This window comes from Mchenga conophoros, linkage group LG4 (assembly GCF_057382185.1).
Source record: "Mchenga conophoros isolate Kocher_MC1m ecotype Shallow Benthic linkage group LG4, M_conophoros_male_GT1.1, whole genome shotgun sequence".
Taxonomy (NCBI): domain Eukaryota; kingdom Metazoa; phylum Chordata; class Actinopteri; order Cichliformes; family Cichlidae; genus Mchenga; species Mchenga conophoros.
The window spans coordinates 21,924,278-21,946,094 of NC_140529.1; the positions used below are offsets into that span (position 1 = coordinate 21,924,278).

Here is a 21,817-nt window from a genome sequence, read left to right on the forward strand (position 1 = left end):
TAAAACACTGTCATGCTGGGGCAACCTGTGGAGGTCAAGGGAGCAATATCAAAATGCTACAGACCACAGTAAATAAACCAGTGGTGTGTGGGAAAAAAATGTATAAATTATGTTGTATGATGAGAACATTAAATGAAATTTAGGGCAAGAAATTTGCCTTTGGCTCACTATTATGCAGTCATATGCCACATGCACATATATAATAACCTGTAATGTGTTGTGATGACAGGTAAAAATGCAAAATTCACTGTTTATTTTTTAATTCTGTTTTCAAAACTTTTAAATTTGTCTTTATATAGCCTTGTGTTTCCTTGTATTCATTTATTTGTAAAACACTTTGTAATGTCTTGTTATGGACTGATATTTACATTATTGTAAAAGGAGAGTAAAGAAAAGGAAGAAACATATTAAAATAAAACAACACATCAATAGCCCATTCTTCAGGTAGGCTACTAATGGACCCTTGGGTAAGTCACTGAATGAATGTAGCCAGATGGATCAATTTAAATGACAGTCCATATAGGCTGTGCATTGATTTTATTCCAATTTAAAAACAAACTACAAACAATTCTATTACTTTCACTGGGATTTAACTGGGAGCCTCCACCTCTGGGATTTTCCACAAATGGGCGTGGAAGGCTTTGTAGTAAAATTTTCCTGGAGCTGTCACTTTAAGACAATTTGTCAGCTCTCAGCCAATCACAACAGCAAAGGGGGAGGGAAGGGAGCGGGTGGGTAGCAACAGTTGCCCTGGTGAGGACGAAGCGCCATAGCCACGGTAGCCCTGGCGACAAGAACCCAGCAACGAGAATCAACAACAACAACAACTGAAACCGCCATAAAAATAAAAGAAGATATTTTGCCAGTGGGAAATACACACGTGGAACCAGAGGTGAAGCTCTTAACATGATCTGTAGCATTTTATGTCCTCTAACGCTTCAGCTGAATTCTGCTATTGCTTTTCCCCCTTGTTGTTTCAGTAGCCATAACAGGCAACTGCCTCCCAGTGTTAGCTGGGGGTTAGCCTGCAAGCTAGCCGTCATTCTGATAACCGGTCGGGCTTTCTAGTGTGCGATAGTTTGTGCCTGCTTGCTGCACATCTGTGTGACTCTGAATTTCGCCTGCCATGACGACGCAGCCATAGATGCATACCCAAGCAGGCCGTTGTTATGGCGATGTCAAATGCAAAAGGTACAAAATGGCGGTTGTTGTAGAGACCAGTTAGCTTCCTGATCCTGCTATCTCGCTACACAGCTAGCATCAGTGGCTGTCACGACAGGCTAGTGCTTGCCGCCGCTCGCAGCCAACGTCTGTTTGACTATAAACGGACACTCATCTTGTTAACGGTGAATTATGTACAGTCAGTGATGGGTTTGCACTTTATGTTTTTCTCCGTTAGCTGACTAGACACACATATGGTGCATAAAGCTAGCGACAGCCCCCATCCCTTCCAAAATAGAAGGGAGGCCAATTTGGGATTGTAAAATTAATAGAGGGACGTGTTTTGTGTTAGTTTTGAGCAGTTAAATAAATTGAAGGCTGACTAAAATGCCGTTCTGTCTTTTAACGGAAAGTTTAGAAAGCTGTGGCAGGTGGCGGACATTTAATACGTAAGGGGCGTGGCGAAGGAGGGCGTTCTGCAGGTGCTTTCTAGGTTACAGTTCACTTTCACCTCTTTGTTCACTGACGCAGACTCCTAAGTGTACACCTTTACAGGTTCAGATTCATAACAAGCTCCCTACTATCTAACTGAAAAGAAGAAAACACACATTTTCAGTTACAAATGTTTCTTTCTTTCTGCTGTGTTTATTTGACTTGAATTATTGACAGCCAGAAGTTAACTATCTGTGTTATGGTATTAAAAATGTGGATTACGGTGACAGTGTACATGACATAAAGCAAAATAATAGACAGCACTGTAGCGTTAATACAGTTTGGTAAGGGATTTTCCCTAGCTGTTCTACGGGCATGCCTATGTACATCAAAGGCGGTGCGATCACATTACAGGTAATGAGACACCAAAATGCTTGTTCCCATCAATGCTCCTCCCCCGCATACCCTCATGAGTTGCACCACTGAGAGGCCCTGGCCACAATAGTACTTTCAGACACCCCCCTCGAGCATTCATTTACATCTAGGCGAGAAATGAGCATGTAAAAATATCTGTGTGGTGTATGAGCTGCTTATTACAGGCTAATATTGTTAGAAAAGACGTGATCTAATGCTGATTCCTATGATAGAGTTTAACCTCCTACCTTCTGTTTAAATGTTACCTATGCAATTGACAAGTTAGACTCCTTATTCATGATTGTTTATATTTTGGTTGTACTAAATTTGCCTCATTGCCTCTTTTTTTTTTAACACAGCATTGTCTACTACAGGGTGGGCCATTTATATGGATACACCATAATAAAATGGGAATGGTTGGTGATATTAAAGTCCTGTTTGTGGCACATTACTATATGTGAGGGGGCAAACTCCTCAAGATGGGTGGTGACCATGGTGGCCATTTAGAAGTCGGCCATCTTGGATACAACTTTTGTTTTTTCAATAGGAAGAGGGCCATGTGACACATCAAACTTATTGGTAATGTCACAAGAAAAACAATGGTGTGCTTGGTTTCAACATAACTTTATTCTTTCATGAGTTATTTACAAGTTTCTGACCACTTATAAAATGTGTTCAATGTGCTGCCCATTGTGTTGGATTGTCAATGCAACCCTCTTCTCCCACTCTTCACACACTGATTGCAACACGGCAGGAGAAATGCCAGCACAGGCATCCAGTATCCGAAGCTTCAGGTGCTGCACATCTCGTATCTTCACACCATAGACAATTGCCTTCAGATGACCCCAAAGATAAAAGTCTGAAGGGGTCAGATCGGGAGACCTTGGGGGCCATTCAACTGGCCCACGACGACCAATCCACTTTCCAGGAAACTGTTCATCTAGGAATGCTTGGACCTGGCACCCATAATGTGGTTGTGCACCATCTTGCTGGAAAAACTCAGGGAACGTGCCAGCTTCAGTGCATAAAGAGGGAAGCACATCATCATGTAGCAGTTTCAAATATCCAGTGGCTTTGAGGTTTCCATTGATGAAGAATGGACCCACTATCGTTGTACCCCATATACCACACCAAACCATCACTTTTGTTGTTCCAACAGTTTTGGAGGGATCCATCCAATGTGGGTTAGTGTCAGACCAATAGCGGTGGTTTTGTTTGTTAACTTCACCATTCACATAAAAGTTTACCTCATCACTGAACAAAATCTTCTGCGTGAACTGAGGGTCCTGTTCCAATTTTTGTTTTGCCCATTCTGCAAATTCTGTGCGCCGATCTGGGTCATCCTCGTTGAGCTGCTGCAGTAGCTGGAGTTTGTAAGGGTGTCATTTGTGAGTAGCTAATATCCGCCGAAGGGATGTTCGACTAATGCCACTCTCCAGTGACATGCGGCGAGTGGTACGCTGTGAGCTCTTGCTGAATGAAGCTAGGACAGCCACTGATGTTTCTTCATTAGTGACAGTTTTCTTGCGTCCACATTTTGGCAAATCCAACACTGAACCAGTTTCACGAAACTTAGCAAGCAGTTTGCTAACTGCAGCATGGGAGATGGGTGGTCTCGTAGGGTGTCTTGCATTGAAATCTGCTGCAATGACCCGGTTACTGCGTTCACCAGATATCAACACAATTTCGATCCGCTCCTCACGTGTTAACCTCTTCGACATGTCAATGGCTGTGAACAAAGAGAAACTTGTAAATAACTCATGAAAGAATAATGTTACGTTGAAACCAAGCCCACCATTGTTTTTCTTGTGACATTACCAATAAGTTTGATGTGTCACATGGCCCTCTTCCTATTGAAAAAACAAAAGTAGTATCCAAGATGGCCGACTTCTAAATGGCCACCATGGTCACCACCCATCTTGAGGAGTTTGCCCCCTCACATATACTAATGTACCACAAGCAGGACTTTAATATCACCAACCATTCCCATGTTATTACGATGTATCCATTTAAATGGCCCACCCTGTAGTTTGAAAACAAACAGCTTAGGTTGAAAATGTGTAACTTGTTGTCTTGTTTTCTTTTTTCCCCAGCCTGATTCCCTGCTCTTGTAATGGCCACTACAGGCTACGTAGGTGAGATCCAGCCAGCGGCCCAAACTCAGGGGACTGCTGTCACTGTGACAACGGGTCAACCTGATGCCAGCTCCACCCCTGTAACTGCCCCACAATTTTTGGCTGAGATTCAGACTACTGTGGCTGCTCCCTCTGTGGTCACACCCACAGGCCAAACTACTCCCACAGAGCAAGCCGCTTCCATCACCACCCAAAAGCCCGCTGCTAGTCAGACCCAGTCCACAGTGCAAGCCCAGCCAGCTCAGACGCAGTATGTGACTGCAGAGATCCAGGGCTCCCCCACGCAGTCAGGAAATGCTCAGAGCACTCCACAGTACATCGTTGTTACTGTCACAGGTAAAGGCTTTCTGCACTAACAGTGCATGTGATCCCAATTAAATATTTATTTTATTTATTTTTTAGAAAGAGGGGCAATACATATTAATGAACATTTTAACAAATGTAAATATGCCAGATTATAGCCTTAGGCTAATTTCCATCTGCAGACCCTCCGGCAGGTTGGTGTTAAACACAAGTTAGTAAAAACATACAGAGACACTATTTACAGGTCATGTGACAAGGACAAAAACAGTGATCACATTATACTACAGGGAGTGCAGAATTATTAGGCAAGTTGTATTTTTGAGGAATAATTTTATTATTGAACAACAACCATGTTCTCAATGAACCCAAAAAACTCGTTAATATCAAAGCTGAATGTTTTTGAAAGTAGTTTTTAGTTTGTTTTTAGTTTTAGCTATTTTAGGGGGATATCTGTGTGTGCAGGTGACTATTACTGTGCATAATTATTAGGCAACTTAACAAAAAACAAATATATACCCCTTTCAATTATTTATTTTTACCAGTGAAACCAATATAACCTCTCCACATTCACAAATATACATTTCTGACATTCAAAAACAAAACAAAAACAAATCAGCGACCAATATAGCCACCTTTCTTTGCAAGGACACTCAAAAGCCTGCCATCCATGGATTCTGTCAGTGTTTTGATCTGTTCACCATCAACATTGCGTGCAGCAGCAACCACAGCCTCCCAGACACTGTTCAGAGAGGTGTACTGTTTTCCCTCCTTGTAAATCTCACATTTGATGATGGACCACAGGTTCTCAATGGGGTTCAGATCAGGTGAACAAGGAGGCCATGTCATTAGTTTTTCTTCTTTTATACCCTTTCTTGCCAGCCACGCTGTGGAGTACTTGGACGCGTGTGATGGAGCATTGTCCTGCATGAAAATCATGTTTTTCTTGAAGGATGCAGACTTCTTCCTGTACCACTGCTTGAAGAAGGTGTCTTCCAGAAACTGGCAGTAGGACTGGGAGTTGAGCTTGACTCCATCCTCAACCCGAAAAGGCCCCACAAGCTCATCTTTGATGATACCAGCCCAAACCAGTACTCCACCTCCATCTTGCTGGCGTCTGAGTCGGACTGGAGCTCTCTGCCCTTTACCAATCCAGCCACGGGCCCATCCATCTGGCCCATCAAGACTCACTCTCATTTCATCAGTCCATACAACCTTAGAAAAACCAGTCTTGAGATATTTCTTGGCCCAGTCTTGACATTTCAGCTTGTGTGTCTTGTTCAGTGGTGGTCGTCTTTCAGCCTTTCTTACCTTGGCCATGTCTCTGAGTATTGCACACCTTGTGCTTTTGGGCACTCCAGTGATGTTGCAGCTCTGAAATATGGCCAAACTGGTGGCAAGTGGCATCTTGGCAGCTGCACGCTTGACTTTTCTCAGTTCATGGGCAGTTATTTTGCACCTTGGTTTTTCCACACACTTCTTGCGACCCCTTTGACTATTTTGAATGAAACGCTTGATTGGTCGATGATCACGCTTCAGAAGCTTTGCAATTTTGAGACTGCTGCATCCCTCTGCAAGATATCTCACTGTTTTTTACTTTCCTGAGCCTGTCAAGTCCTTCTTTTAACCCATTTTGCCAAAGGAAAGGACGTTGCCTAATAATTATGCACACCTGATATAGGGTGTTGATGTCATTAGACCACACCCCTTCTCATTACAGAGATGCACATCACCTAATATGCTTAATTGGTAGTAGGCTTTCGAGCCTATACAGCTTGGAGTAAGACAACATGCATGAAGAGGATGATGTGGACAAAATACTCATTTGCCTAATAATTCTGCACTCCCTGTAGCACAAACAGTGACAAGGAGAGTGGACACAGAGGACAGTATAGATAACAACAACAACAATAACAATAACAATAACGGAAACACATCAATTATATTGCACAAAACCCAGTATTGTACATGCCCTGACCATCGTGATATTGCGTTCACCCATTGCACTAACAGTTGTTTCCCTTTTTGTAATACACTAACTCTTTTTCCCGTCCAATATAAAACATGATTATTAAACATGATTACATGTTTGTGTGTCCCTCAGCCGCCCTTTTAAGTGACTCTTAAAGATGGGGAGACTTGTACTTTCCCTCACTGACAGTGGAAGACTATTCCAGAATCTCACTCCCTGATATGACAAAGCATTCTGTGAAAAGGTGGTCCGCCTGAATGCCAGTTCACAATCACCTCTAACAGTGGCTCGAGTCAGTTGAGACCCGGCAACACTGGTAGACTTTTGTTTAATAAAATCACTCATTGGTGGAGGCGCCAGACCATGTATAACTTTGTATATTAGACAGGCAGATTTAAATAATTTGAAATTAGTAAAATTTAAAAACTTGTATTTTTCTAAAATTTGACAACGGTGACATGAAAAAGGTTTTTTATCTAATATTTTCAATGCTCTTTTGTAGCATACTTCAATTGTCCCAATAGCAGCAGAGCTCGTATAGGACCAACTTGTAATACAATATTCAATATGAGCCAGTATCATTGAGTGCAGGAATGTAATCGCTGCTGTGTCTGTTAATGATGTGCAGATATGTCTAAAGTTCTGTATATTAACATTTACAGTTTTCACTACTTTTTCAATGTGTTTTTTAAAGGATAATTTAGTCTAGTAGCACTCCCAAATACTTAAATTCCTCAACATTAATTAATTCTTGTGCACCCAAGCAAACTTTTACTGCAGCCACGGTTGTTTTAGGTTTACTAAAAAACATTGATACGGCCTTTTTAAAATTAAGGCACAAGCATGAGTCATTCAGCCATTTTTGTAAATCATGTAATGCCAGTGAAAGCTGATGGGCGGCATCATCAGCAGTTTTGGCTTGCGTAAAAATTACCGTATCATCCGCATACGTATCGGATGTGTCCACATTTTTGCACACATTAGGCAAGTCATTTACATAAAGTGAAAATAATAGGGGGCCTAGAATTGAACCCTGGGGGACACCTTGCGTACAGTAAAGATAGGGTGACTTGCTATTCTTTATTTGCACGCATTGTTTTCTATCTGATAGATAAGACTGTATCCATTTAACAGTGTGATTACTAAAGTTAAATGTTGACAGTCTAGACAAGAGCTATTATATCATAACACAAGTGTCCTAGAAGTTCCTTGCTTCAGACTGTGTAAATATGTCTCTATCTGCCACCCCACAGTCATATAACACATCACAAATAAAGATCTGTTGGCGCAAGGCCTGAAGTTAACCAGTCAGAGGTGTTTTACAATGGATGATGAGAATTTATCTTAAGGGGTTTTTCAGACTCATCATTTTATTTGACAAAGCAGATTTGATTTATAGGGACAAAATCAAAAAGGGTGAGGCGTGGAGTTTAATGCACAGGTTCTAGAAGTGGAAGGTAAGTAAACTAGTAATTAGCTGCAGCAGAAATACCTGATTTTGCCCGACTTATTGAATTCGACTTGTACAGTCAAGTATTTGTAAAGACAAAAACGCTCGGCTCACATACCGGATAATCCCAGTTTGGTATAAGGGTGTGTGGCGAATGAAGTAAAACTGTGTTACAGTCACAGGCTTATCCTCTGTGGTCAATTTTAATTGTGTCTTTAAAAGATGTTTTTTTTTTTATTACTATCATTAGTTTTCATAAAGGTTTTTCAAGCAAAAAGTTGACAAATAATTAAGTGCAAATGTTTTTTTAGGTGGGGAGATTTTTGATTTGTGCATACTTTTATGTGTTTAAAGACATGATTTTATCTGCTTTATTACACCATTAGTGTTACCACTTTATTATTAATCAGCTGTAGCAAGAGATGAGAGGCAGTGTATGATCAGCTTAATGAAGTAGAAATAATATCACTAATTTGTGCAGGTACTAAGATACCCTCTTTATCTTTCAGAGGGTTCCCTTCACTCAAATGACAGTGTGTCAGACTCCAGTCCACCTCCAGCTGTGGTGCAGACTGGAGTCCCCACACAAGTTGTTCAGCAGGTGCAGACAGCTCAGCAGGTAAAATTTGCACACATACATGGTTATGTCCGTCTATGTTATGTTATGTTGTTTTCTTTGCTCTTGAATCTTCTCTTCATCTCAATAGAGGTCAGTGGTGCAGGCCACCTCCCAGATTGCCAAAACTGAGCCAGGCACACAGCTCAGCGTCACCAGTCTACAGCCTGTCCACATCACCCAGGAGGTAAGCCAAACTCCCAGTGGAGTTTGTCAGTGGTGATGGCATATACGTGATGTCTGAAAATAACTTATGCTTTCACTAACCAGTGTGTAAATGCGAGCTAGTCATCACAGCTTCACTTCACTAAATGTGTGATCAATGTGACTTGTGATGCGTACAAAACTTTGCAACTTCCTTGTGTTTTGGCTCAGTATTAGTCAGCTCATCGTTTCTGTGGTCAAATCTGCAACTTTTCAGCTTCCCCTTAGCACGGAGGTGACCGGTTTAGTCAGGGATAGGAAACTAGAAGATTGGCAGCTGCGTCATGAGGCAGAGGAGTCAGTCTGCCTTGCCTGGATGTCAGCAGACTGCGTAAACGGCTACTGCTGCAAACCCGTCTACCTCCCCTTGGATGAGTATTGGCAGTCACTGTGCATGCTCTCTGTGCATGCTGAGAGAGAGATAGGCTACCCTGCCATCCTCAGCTCAGGTCCCAATCAGCCACCTCTGCACACAGCAACCACCGCTTTCCAAGTAGGTCAGGGACACGAGGGAATCTGCTGCTACAAAGATGAGTGGACAGAGAAGCTGTCAGTATAAGAAATGTTTGTAGTGCAAAAACAAGGCCGGACATGAAAGATATTAAGATTCTAAAGGATGAAAGAGTTGATGTGGTTCAACAAGATTGCTGAGGATTTATTGGATTTTGGTGTGTGTGTGTGTGTGTGTGTGTGTGTGTCTGTGTGTGTGCGCGCTCACTCCTTAGGTCCAGCAGCAGCTCACATCAGTGCCAGTGCAACATGTGTACACCAATCAAGTGCAGTATGTTGAAGGAGAAGACAACAACTACACCACCAGCACCATGTTAGAATGAACTTCATTTTCTAACACTTGTCCACACAGAATTATTGTTTTCTTTGTCTTACTTCTTTCTTCGGCTGCTTGGTTTTGTAACCCATCTTTGCATGTCTCTCATCCAGTCGCTCCGGCACCTTCCCTTACACCGACACCCCTTTGTACACCCAGACCACCGCCGCTCCATATTACGAAGGTCAGCCGACTTCCGGCACCCAGGCCTCCACGCCCGGCACACCTCTGACTGTGTCCGTGACAGCCGGCACCACAGCGGGCGTCTCGATGTTCGTGGCCCAGCCTACCACCGCGGCGGGGGGAGGGGCCACAGTGGTGACGGCAGGCGGCACGACCAACGGGGCCGGAGAAGGGGCAGGGACCAACGGCGGCGCGGCAGGCAGTTATGTGATCCAGGGGGGTTACATGCTGGGCAGCGGCGGCAGCAGCAGCAGCAGCGGGTCGGCAGCTGGCAACAGTCAGAACTACTCACACACTGCCCGCGCCTCTCCGGCCACTGTGAGTATTACAGAGGGCGAGGAGAGTAGCGTGCCGTCGGCAGACAAGAAGGTATGCAGAGGCGCCAAGCGCAGGAATTTCTTCTCGTTCTGTTCTCATCCACACAACCCCCCCTTTTGGTGGCGCACACTGATGACGTCATAGTTTGAGTTTTGTCAAAGTGGAAAACACAAGTGAACAATTTGGAGATTAGGAGCAAAAAATGTTAGCTGAAATTTTATTTATTTATTTATTTTGCTTTAACTGTGATTTCCTCAAAGAAAACAAAACCATGACCTCATCATTTTCATACCATTGCAGTGCATGTAATGAGGGGCATTTTTAATTTGCCTGAAATGCCTTGACACTATACTGTTCATCCCAAATTCATCATATTGAACCCCCATACAATGGCCATAACCAAAACATGTCTGGCCGGCATCCCATCAGTACTCCAGGTCATTGATTCATTGCATACCAAAGTTGTATGCCACGGCACGCAAACAGATGTATTTGTGTTTTCATTCCTGAATGACAGACGGACTGTAAATACGAATGGATTTGCGTTTGTATAATACAAATACCAGAGAAATCTGTGAGTGTGTGCGTGTGTGCGTCTGTGTGCATGTCATGTACATGTATCTGTTCAAAGGTGTGATATGTGTGGTAATAGTTATGCATTTATCTGTTGCTCTATGTTTTTCTGTATATCTGTATATGCTGGCTTTGCTAACTGCACCAGCTATTTTCTTTGTTCCATTGCCTGTGTGTCAGGTACAGTGGTTGCTGGACAACTATGAGACAGCTGAAGGAGTGAGTCTGCCCCGTTCCACCCTTTACTGCCATTACTTGCTGCACTGCCAGGAGCAGAAGCTAGAACCTGTTAATGCTGCGTCATTCGGGAAACTCATAAGATCTGTGTTCATGGGGCTACGCACACGGCGTCTGGGCACTCGGTAAGCTGTGTAGTCACCCAAACTCATAGGGTAAAAAATATATATGCAACCCATTTATATCCATTAGTAAAGAGAGAGGTGAAGAAGACAGGACAGACAGGGTCGAGTGGGTGGAGACAAATGCTAAGGGTTTGTGAAGGAAAATGTTTACAAGTTGGTAGAGGGAACTTCTATGATTTATGGCTTTGAGATGGTGATGCTGACAAAAAGACAGGAGGCAGAGTTGCTAGGATTTTCATTGATAGTGACCAAGAGGGACAACTTAAGTTGAGTGGTTTTGAAAGTTAGAAAGTCAAGGCTAAGATGGTCTGAACATCTGCAGAGGACGGATAGTGAATATATTGAACAAAAGATGTTGAAGATGGAGCTGCCAGGCAGGAGGAGAAGAGGAAGACCACAGAGGAGAGATCAGACAAACACATCACACATTCCACTGTGGCCTTTTCTGCTGCAGTGATGCATGTCAGGAGCACAAACCCAGTAGTCCTCCGTTCATTTCACCAGACACCAGTAGTCTCCATGTAACTGACGTGCGTAATGCTATGCATGCACACACCAATCAGGCATAAGATTTGACTACTGACAGGTAAAGTGAAATCACTGATTGTCTCTTCACCGTGGCACCTGTTAGTGGGTGGGATACATCAGGAAGCAAGTGAACATTTTGTCTTCAAAGTCGATGTGCTAAAAGCAAGAAGCAAAAGCATTTCTCTGAGTTTGAAAGGGCCAAACTGTAATGGCTAGAAAACTGGGTTGGAGCTGGGTTGTTATCAGTCTCCAATGGTAAGCATCTATCAAAAGTGGTCCAAGGAAGGAACAATAGTGAACCACTGTTATGATGACAGTATCATGGGCGGCCAAGGCTGATTGTGGTTTGATGCAGCCACGGTACCGTTCCTGTAGCTTAATCCTGGTTCTGATGGAAAGGTGTCAGAATGCACTGTGCATCACAGCTCGTTGTGTGTGGGGCTGCATAGCCACAGTACACCCTCTCATGGAAACAGTACTCCCTGATGGCTGTGGACTCTTTCAGCAGAATAACGTGCTCTGGTTGGTTTGAGGTTTGAGGAGCACAGCAACAATTTTGAGGTGTTGACTTGGCCTCCCAATTCCCAAGAATTTGGATTGTGCTAGTTAAACAAGTGCGATCCATGGAGGCCGCACCTCGCAACTTACAGGACTTAAAGGATCTGTTGCTAACCTCTTGGTGCCAAATACCACAGCATACCTTCAGGGCTCTAGTGGAGCCCAAGCCTCGACATATCAGGGCTGTTTCAGCAGAAAAAGGGGGACCAACACAATATTAGGCAGGTGGTCATATGTTATGCTTGATTGGTGTACCTTAAATTAGTTTCCAGCAGAAATGCAGTTTTTTTTGTGTTGTTTTGTTTTAATTTTTCTAGGAACATCTATAAAGCTCTCTGGAGCATTGGGAAATGTTTGCCTTGTGTAGGAAGACATGTGGGTAGTGATGAAGACAGACAGCATGTGTGTGGGAGAGTGAGTGAGCTAGTGAAATGACTTTTTAAAAGTATTTAGTGCTATGGGTGCAAATACTTTGTGTTTTATGAAATTCTAATTCAGTGTATAGTAAGACTATACATGTGGCTTGTATGGAGTTAACATACATTTAAACAGACAGCATAAACACTATGCTCTCTATAGAGTTAGGCTCTTTTAAAAATAAAAGTCAAACCACATTTGTCTTCCTGTTAGGGGTAATTCTAAATACCACTATTATGGGCTGAGAATCAAAGCGGGCTCTTCTCTTCTCCGGCTGATGGAAGACCAACAACACCTGGCTATGAGGCAACAGCCGTTCTCACAGAAACAGAGGTATCCACAGAAATGTCTACACAGTCAAGCGCATCTTCTCTATCATTACACAGTTGACCTTTTTTTTACCTCATACGGTTTTTGCCACCGGCTCCTGTTTTTTCTCCATCTCTCACACCATGTCTTCCATTCTTCTCGCGGCTCTGGGCATCTGCTGCTCTTATTATAAGACTGAATTACAATTTCATTTCACTTCATTATTTATCACCTTTGTCTAGACATGAATGCCTGATGTGCTTTTTCGCTCCCTACCTATCAGGTTGAAGCCTGTTCATAAGGTGGAAGGAATGACCAATGGAACGGCAGCAGGAGCAGGTCAGCAGCAGCAACAGCAGCAGGGATCGGGCCACGTGGATATCAGCACCCAGGTTCAGCAGTACCAACAGTTCCTTGGTGAGCTTAGTAAACAATGAACACACTTGTTAGTGAGTGCTGCTTTTTTTTTTTTAATGTTAATTTGGTTGAGTCACAAGAGTGAGCAAGCAAAATATTCTTGTAAGCTCTCAGGGCTTGTTGTGAGGACCTTGCATTACAGTATGTGGTTGTTTAGAGTGCATGGGCTGTGCCTGACACAGCACCAGTCTTTGAACTTGCTTTTCCCTGTGAAGTAAATTGTTAATTTGGCCTGACAAAGTGTGTCTCCTCATCTTTAGGTTTTAGGCTTTTTGGGAAGCCTTCATTTTTATTAGCAGCAAGGACCTCCATGCCCTGTTAACGGACTGTCAAATCCAGTAACAGAATCTGCTGTAACAGTTTATTACAAGTATATAAGGCATGGTTTCCTATTTATGTAAGCATATAGCACACAGGGCTATACTTATGCTGCTGTGTTTACTTGAATTGCGTAGTTCCTTTGTTTGATAGCATGATGGGATTTTTACACCTGATATATGTTTAACATTTCTATATGCTGCTGTGCTGGCGGTGCAGTGGTTAACACTCAGAGCCTCACAGCAAGGAGGTTCAATTTCATCACCAGGACAGGATCTTCCTGTGTGGAGTTTGCAGGTTGTCCCCGTGTTTGTCTAAATTGCCCATAGGTGTGAACGTGAGTGCAAATGGTTGTCTATGTCTATGTGTTAGCCCTGCAACACACGAGCGACCTGTCCAGGGTGTACTCCACCTCTTGCCCTAAGACAGCTGGAATAGCGCCCCCCCCCGCCCCCTTTCAACCCTGAATTGGATAAGCAGAAGAGAATGGATGGATGGCTATTTCTATATGTGTAAGGCAGGATGGTAGTTAGCACTGTTGCCTCACAGCAAAAAGGTCCTGGGTTTGAATCTAGCATATTTGGTTGTGGCCTTTCTTTGTGGAGTCTGAATGTTCTCCCCGTGTTTGCATGGGTTCTCTCTGGCTTCCTCCCACAGTCCAAACACATGCAGTTAGAGGGGCTGGGTTAACTGGTGATTCTAAATTAGCCATAGGTGTGAATGTGAGTTTAAATGGTTGTGTCTTTGTGTGTTTGCCCTGTGACAGACTGGCAATATGTCCAGGTTTGTTCGAGACCTACCTACTTATCCAATTCAGGGTCTTGAATTGGATAAGCAGATGGAAATGGATGGACGGATTATATGTTTTTAATCTGAACATAATGTAAAAAGACAATCTCATTACCAACATTTAAATGCCACATCCCTCCTACTATGAGCTAAACCACAACAGGCATGTCCATCTAAGCACATTTAGTGGCATTCACATAAATGTTGATTACTCTGTGCAGTTAATGGGATTTCTCTCTTAGTATCCACTGCTCCTTTGTCCTGTGTCCAGATGCATCCAGAGCTCTCCCAGAGTTCCCAGAGATCGATCTCCAGGGGAAGTCTCTGCCAGAGGGCATTGAGCTGGAGCACATAAAGAGCTTTCAGCTGCTGTACAGAGAACATTGTGAGGTAACCGAAATTGGAACCCACTGACTATTTACTGAAGTTTTTCCTTTGTGTGTAGTTCCTTTCTGTGAATCACTGCAGGACTACTCTAAATGAAATTACACCAATTATAACCTTTTAGTGGGAAAAACCGACTGTAATTTGATCAAAATGTCAAGTTCTTATAGATGTAGTGGTGAAGATGAGTTTTAAGGTTAGGAAGACCACATTGAAAGCAAAATCCAGAAATGCAGAATGTTGTTTTCCTCTCCTTTGTTCCTCCAGTTGCCCCACTACCCCCACCCCAATAATCTATTTGTCCTCAGTCTTCGATTCTTCGATGTATGGATTCTTTTCTTTCCGTTCTTTCAGGCTATTCTCGATGTGATGGTTAACCTGCAGTTTACCCTAGTGGAGACTCTGTGGAAGACCTTCTGGAGGTTCAGCCAAAGTCAGGCCGGAGATGCCACGTTGGCCGTGTGAGTGATTGTACTCCACAGGCAGGCGTTCATTCAAGATCCAGATTGTGTCCTAAGATAGTAAAAACATTTGTCTGTTGCCGTAGCATTACTATTTCCATGCAAACTGTGTGTGCGTGTGTGTGCGCCTCGGCAGTCACGATGAGTCAGAGAAGCGTCTCCCTAAGTCCTGCCTGGTGTTGCTGTGCAAATATGAGCCAGTGCTGCGCTGGAGCCGCGACTGTGACAACAGCCTCTACCAGGGCCTGGTGGAAATCCTCATCCCTGATGTCCTCAGACCCATCCCCAGTAAGGCTCTATAGGAAGACTGATTATGTAGTGAACCATGTAAGCATGCTTATCCGTGCCTACAGAGTGTGTTTATACAAATAAAGAGCTATTCCTAAAACTCAGTGCCAATTTAAAGTTGTTGAAATGAGCCAACTAGGGAGCAAAGATCCTCCTGACAGCCTTTTGGATGTGTAGTGAAAGAATACACTGTTTTCCATCACGTGTACCCATTGCGCTGCCCTTACTGGCAGCTACACTTATTTCTTCTGGTTTCGGTTATAGTTTTAGTCAGAGTTTAACTTTTAAGACCTTGAACAGTTCCCTTTTGAATATTCGTCATTTTCTTTCCCATCACAATGCTGCCAGAGAAAAAAATGTTCCACATCCACATAAAGTGGATACAAGTCTGGTTATTCAGCTGTAATGCCAAAAAGAAAATAAATAAAAATTGAAAAATCTTTGACCAGCAGAACCTTGGCTAATTGTCTAGACATTAGATAATCGTTTTCCCACTCTAGCAGTGACAGACCCATTTCTGCCCACAGGTGCCTTAACTCAAGCCATTCGCAACTTTGCCAAGAGCCTGGAGAGCTGGCTGACCAATGCCATGATGAACATCCCTGAGGAAATGGTCCGCATCAAGGTAAAGCCCTCCATTATTAGCTTGGCGCTGATGGAACCGCTTGTTTTCTGAGCCATGGAGCAAACAGTCTTTTCAGGCATGACAAAAACATCGTCTTATTGTGTGGGACTCTAAGCTCAGACATTATTAGATTTTTGTGAGCAGGAGCTAGAGTTGAATTTATATAAAAGCTCTGCGGTGCAGCTTTTGTGAAGAAGGGAAAAAAGAGGTTCCATCAAAGTAAATAAATGACAGCAGATGTGAGCAGCTATCACAGAAAACATCTGTTATATACGGATATTTGTGAAAATATTGATATGCATCTTTTTCTGACCCGTCGTCTTCCTCCTCTCTCAGGTCACATCAGCCAATGCTTTTGCTCAGACCCTGCGCCGCTACACCAGTCTGAACCACCTGGCCCAGGCAGCCCGTGCTGTCCTCCAGAACACGGCTCAGATCAATCAGATGCTGTCCGACCTCAACCGCGTCGACTTTGCCAACGTCCAGGTCGGTTCAGTGTCTAGCAGCATTCTCATTAAATCGCGCTGATGACATTGTCAGTGGTTGAATGCCGCTTTGGTTTTGCAGCTGACTCTGTAGCTTGTGGTTACACTGAGGTTTCATGTGTTATTTGTTTATCCAACTTCCGTCATAGTGTCTCTTTTTTATTTTACTGTTCAGGAAGCTCACTTGGTTTTTCTAAGAAACTGCTTCTTCCGCCTGATTATATGTTCAGATACTGAACAGTAAACTTAGTGCTAGTGCGTGGTTTAAGTTCCATCATCTGCTGCTGTTTATAAATATAAGGTCATCCAGCCTCTTTTACTGGTGCAGATGTGACTGCCCTATAATGACACTTTGCCTTTTTCTCCCTGTTTGTGCTTTTGTAGGAGCAGGCTTCATGGGTGTGCCGGTGCGAAGACCGTGTGGTCCAGCGGCTCGAGCAGGACTTCAAGCTGACCCTCCAGCAGCAGAACTCACTGGAGCAGTGGGCCGCGTGGCTTGACGGTGTGGTCTCCCAGGTCCTAAAGCCCTACCAACAGAGCCCTGCTTTCCCTAAAGCTGCCAAGCTCTTTCTGCTCAAGTGGTCCTTTTACAGGTGGGGAGCAGTCAGAAAGAAAGTTCTGCCTCTCCTGACCTTTTCTGAGTCCATTTTTATTTGTGTTGATAGATTTGATTTGGTTGGATCTTTATTCTCCTCTTTTGAGCTAAATGTCTGGTAAAAATGATGAAGGAGGAGTGTACGAGTGCACAATAGCCAGTAATTTAGAGCTGAAGTATACAGGGCTAAAATGGCCTTTGTCAGTTTGCATTATTTTTTGTGATGTTGTATTCAGTTTGAGCTGCAGGCTTTAGTCCTGAAGTTAAAACAAACCTAGTCTGTACTTTGTTAAGTCATTGCTAACTGTAATAATCACAAGATAATCATCAAAACTGTCCAAATTTTAAATGACTGGATTTTTTAAAATTAACAAAACAAGAGAGCAGTTTAAAAAGTGATAACCAAGACAAGGACATAGAATACTTACAATAACAACACAAACTAGAAAACAATCACTAGGATAGTAGAGATAAAAGGATGAGTGTACTACTCATTATAACCATATTCCTAAATAAATGCTAAAAGTAACAGTAACAATAATCCTCATCCACCTCTATGCTGTAATCGTAAGTATGCATCCATATACCTTCCTATGCACATATGCCATAGTGATAAAAAAAAAAAAGCAAGGATATGCATATATATATATATGTGTGTGTGTGTGTGTGTGTGTGTGTGTGTGTGTGTGTGTGTGTGCACAGGACCCTCAAGCTCCTAGGCCTCTGGTAGAGACATGAGCTTGAAGGATAAAGATAAAGAAGGATAAAGGGCGAGTGGGGAATTTAATTTATTTATTTATATAAATATATATAAAACCAAGCTCATCCCATAAGCAGGGTCTTAGTCAAGCAGGTCATTACAAGTCAGTTGCCATTCATTTGCCTCCTTTGGAGACTGGATGGAAATCCAAAGGCTCTGAATCGCTCTCAGACCTGTCTGGAATAAATAGCAGAGCTGAAATTTAAAATCCAAACCACCCCACATCACACAGCTTTATTGAAGGAACTTATCAAATACTCAAATTGAGTAAATAAGTCACCGACTCGACTTGTGGTGTCAACCTTGTCCCAGTAAAGCAATGAGATAGAGGAAAAAAGCAGTTTCTGTTTGTAAGTTAGAGAAGTGGTACATGTATGAAGAGTGGCTTGTTTCCCATTTCTGTTCCTCAGTTCCATGGTAATCAGAGACCTCACCCTGCGGAGTGCCGCCAGCTTCGGATCCTTTCACCTGATTCGTCTGCTATACGACGAGTACATGTACTACCTTATCGAGCACAGAGTGGCCCAGGCTAAAGGAGAGACCCCCATTGCTGTTATGGGAGAGGTATCAACATACACGGATCCAGAAATGCAAATACATTCATATAATAGTGTAAGCCACATTTACACCACTAACCAAATCCCCTCTTGCCATTAGTTTGCCAGCTTAGGCCGAGGTCTGAACCAGCTGGATCCGGATAAAGGTCTGCACTGATTCTGCTGTAGCTCGTCTTAACTGACACCTGTGCTCTAAGCTTTGCTGGTAACCATCTCTGTTATGCTGTCTGTTGTAGAAGAGGAAGAAGAAGAGGAGGAGGAGAGTGATGAAGAAGGTCAGGAGCTGTCCCTTCCCTCAGACGGGGCCGTGCTCGGAGAGGAGTCTCTGGAGCCGCCTGCCAAGCTGGCCAGAACTGACCAGAGAGTTCTCTTCGCCACCGGGTCAGCTGACAACTAGCCGCAGTGTAAATGACATGTGCTGATCTCACAGACACACACGCCGATGTACAAAGAACAGTAATTTATACCCCCTGACACCTGTATATAGAGCTTGTTGAGGTGCGCCCGCGTGCACTCTCGCTGCATATGGTTCTGTTTGCGTGCAGTCCTCAGGCACACACAATCAAAACACACTCAAGTCAGTAACTGCTGCTGCCCGGATGGCACAACCGCCTGTCGCCACCATTGATTACTCCCACAGTCAGTGGCGTTTTGTAACAGGACGTGGCTTCAGAAACCCAGGGTCTCTTGATGCAGAGAGGACCTTCAGTTGTATGAATCTGTAAAAACAAAACAAACTAAAGCCAGGCACTTCTTTTCGTTTATCTCCTCATCGCGCCGCAGCCTCGCTGTTTTTCCCTCTCATTGCTGTAAAACGAATGCTCGCCCTCCCACCACTGTCACTGCCGTATCAAAGTGGTCTTTAAAAGGTACTGCGGTGTGTTTGTGTGCGGAGCGGACCGTAAGCGGTGTTTGAATTTAGTCACTACTTCATTTACCGCTTTGTGGGAGCGTAGGGTTTTTTGTTGTTGTTGCTTTTTTTTTTTTTTTTAAAGACAGCAGGCGACTTTTTTGTGTGTGCCAGCTTGTACGAGCACTGTGGTCACACCGCTCTGCTGTTATTTGTAGAGGCCGAGTGAACACGCGTTTTTACCCGGTCGTGCGCGTCTGTTTGCGTGACTCATGCCGAGTGGTGACTGTTGTGTAGATATTTTCTAGAGCATTCATGGTTTGATTTTTTTTTTTGATGGCGTGTGCAGATTTCCTGTGTGATTCACCTGTTAAAAGACAAAAAAGAAAAAAGAGAAGCTCTCGTGTTCTCGGAGTGCCTACCTCAGCTGCCACAAACACTTGTAAAGATGAAGCTCCAGCTGTGAAGTAGGAACTCCTGTTAGTTGCTGCAAGAAAAAAATTCTCTTTTTTTCCTTTTTTTTAAAACAAGAACATCTGGTTCCCACGAGAGAGAGAGAAGTGCCGTACGTGTACCATAGTTTATGTTTAAGTGCTTCAATCCTATCCACCCATTAAGTTCCTCTGTGCCCTCATTTGCCCTCGACTCGTTATGTTTTTGCCTTATTTCATTCTGTTTCTGTTTTTTTTCCCCACATTTGTGTGTTTCTGGGTGCCAAACCGGTTTGCTTTGATCCTCGCTGATTTTTCTTCTTTCTTTTGTTTTTTTAAGAACTGTGCCTGAGTAAGAACGGTGATATACTTATATTCTACTGTATATTTATCCACTATTTTGAATTTCGTTGTCACTAAGTGAACCTCTTGTGCAGTGTACGGTGCTGTGTTGTCACACATTGTAAGCGACCCTCGTGTGCATTATTGATTTGTGATTGTACGTTCGGTTATCGATCCTCTTTCATATCTGATGACTTTTCCACTCACAGGCTAAGTAAGGCCCTGCCTCTTTGCACATGTTGACTTTATTGTCTAAAAGTTTTTTTGTTTGTTTTTTCCCCCCTCACTTTCTTCGAGGTGTTTTTTTTTTTTTTTTTTTTTTTAAACGGTGAGATGGAGGCGTCAGATTTCATGCAAATGTCTCTCACCCCTCGGTGAGATTCAGAGAAATCGACCGAGGTGAGAGATCTGCTCAGTCCTCCACCACCGCTCATCTCATTCCCCTCGTCTCACTATGTTTTTTTTCTCACTCTCATGCCCGATGGCTTTGTTTTGCTTCTAAAACACTGTTCATTGAGATCAGTTGTCATATTCCTTTTTCATTTCTGTCAATACTGTCTATAAATAGCGGTGCGTGTTTTTTCACAGGCATTGCCAGCCTCAAACCAGCACATCATCCTTTATACGAAGTCTAGCGCTACCACAGCTGAGTACATATCACTCCAGTCTTTTAATGATCTACAGCGTGCAGAATGGCCATTGTTTACCCACTAAAAAAGGAAAAAAATGTTCGTCATTTTTATAGTGCGTTGTTTCTTATGTACAAAACAAAATGAGAAAAAAAAAGATGTTCAGTGGCAGTGTTTTTTGAATTTTGGTCTGCTCTAAGTATGACTGTGCCTTTGGAGGTGGTAGAATGCAATTCAGATGTTTTTAATTTTAAAGATATAAATTAAAGAATTTTTAAAATTACTCCGGATATCTCTCGTGGGTTTCTGAGTCTGATTTTATCATCTCTGTAGTCATTACCAGTGTAAGGGCGGGGTTACTGTCTGAAAAACAGTCACTTTCTTATTAAATTTGACACCCTTGGCTGAAAAAAAAAAAAACAAGACCGTGACTTCCTGGGCCACGCTCACACGAACACACTTGTCTGCTACCACTTCTGCTGCTGTATAAATAAGACACTGGAACAGGAAACGCAGAATACCTGAAACTCAAAAGTCAGCCTACTTTAAGCAGAGCAGAAACGGATCAATTGTGCTGGCAACTTTTGACAGCTGGTAACCCGAGCGTGTTCACTGAGAACAGCAGAGGTGGAAGAATCAGAGGTTCAGAGCAGAGAAAGATGTTATTGGTGCAGTGTTTCTGCATGTGCGAGGTCCCATGGTACACACAGGATTTTAAAGTTTTGCAATAAATAGCTGAGCAATATTCAGATAAAAGCAGAAAAGCGCAAGTAAATGACTGCAAAGTGTCATAAAGTGTCAAAGTACCATGAGTGGCCACACCTAATGAGGCTCAGAGACACACAAACATGTCATTTATGTCAAGAGACCCTCCTTTACGTATCACGTCAGGTAAGCTAACAGTGACCCCTAGTGGTGTTTTCCCTCAAGTGCTCTTTTATGGCTGGCAACAGCAGGGCATGTATTATATACTCTGCAGCCACTTCATTAGTTACTGGTTTGGAGCCACTATTGCTTTTTAAGCTGCCTTAATTCAACAAGGTGCTATAAACATTCCTCGCAGATGTTGGACCATACTGACATGATAGCATCACACAGTTGCGGAAAATTTGTCAGCTGTACATCCAT

General features: G+C 43.1%; 1 protein-coding gene across 6 annotated transcripts; it reads left to right on the forward strand.

The window, feature by feature from the left end:
• Nucleotides 1–712: 712 nt before the first annotated feature.
• Nucleotides 713–20,972, forward strand: rfx1a (regulatory factor X, 1a (influences HLA class II expression)). Of its 6 annotated transcripts, none has more exons than XM_085270975.1 (19): nucleotides 713–892; nucleotides 4,101–4,478; nucleotides 8,374–8,483; nucleotides 8,572–8,667; nucleotides 8,902–9,177; nucleotides 9,410–9,507; nucleotides 9,624–10,062; nucleotides 10,765–10,946; nucleotides 12,663–12,782; nucleotides 13,042–13,175; nucleotides 14,554–14,672; nucleotides 15,021–15,127; nucleotides 15,264–15,415; nucleotides 15,943–16,040; nucleotides 16,377–16,526; nucleotides 16,910–17,118; nucleotides 18,291–18,444; nucleotides 18,538–18,583; nucleotides 18,674–20,972. In XM_085270975.1, exons 2-19 carry the CDS (start codon nucleotides 4,121–4,123, stop codon nucleotides 18,832–18,834), a joined length of 3,009 nt encoding a protein of 1,002 aa, XP_085127101.1. In that variant the 5' UTR covers nucleotides 713–892; nucleotides 4,101–4,120; the 3' UTR covers nucleotides 18,835–20,972. The 6 variants fall into 6 exon arrangements, with proteins under 6 accessions (XP_085127101.1, XP_085127103.1, XP_085127105.1 ...); XM_085270977.1 differs by having other exon boundaries at nucleotides 10,771–10,946; XM_085270979.1 differs by having other exon boundaries at nucleotides 9,624–10,011; nucleotides 10,771–10,946.
• Nucleotides 20,973–21,817: the final 845 nt, after the last annotated feature.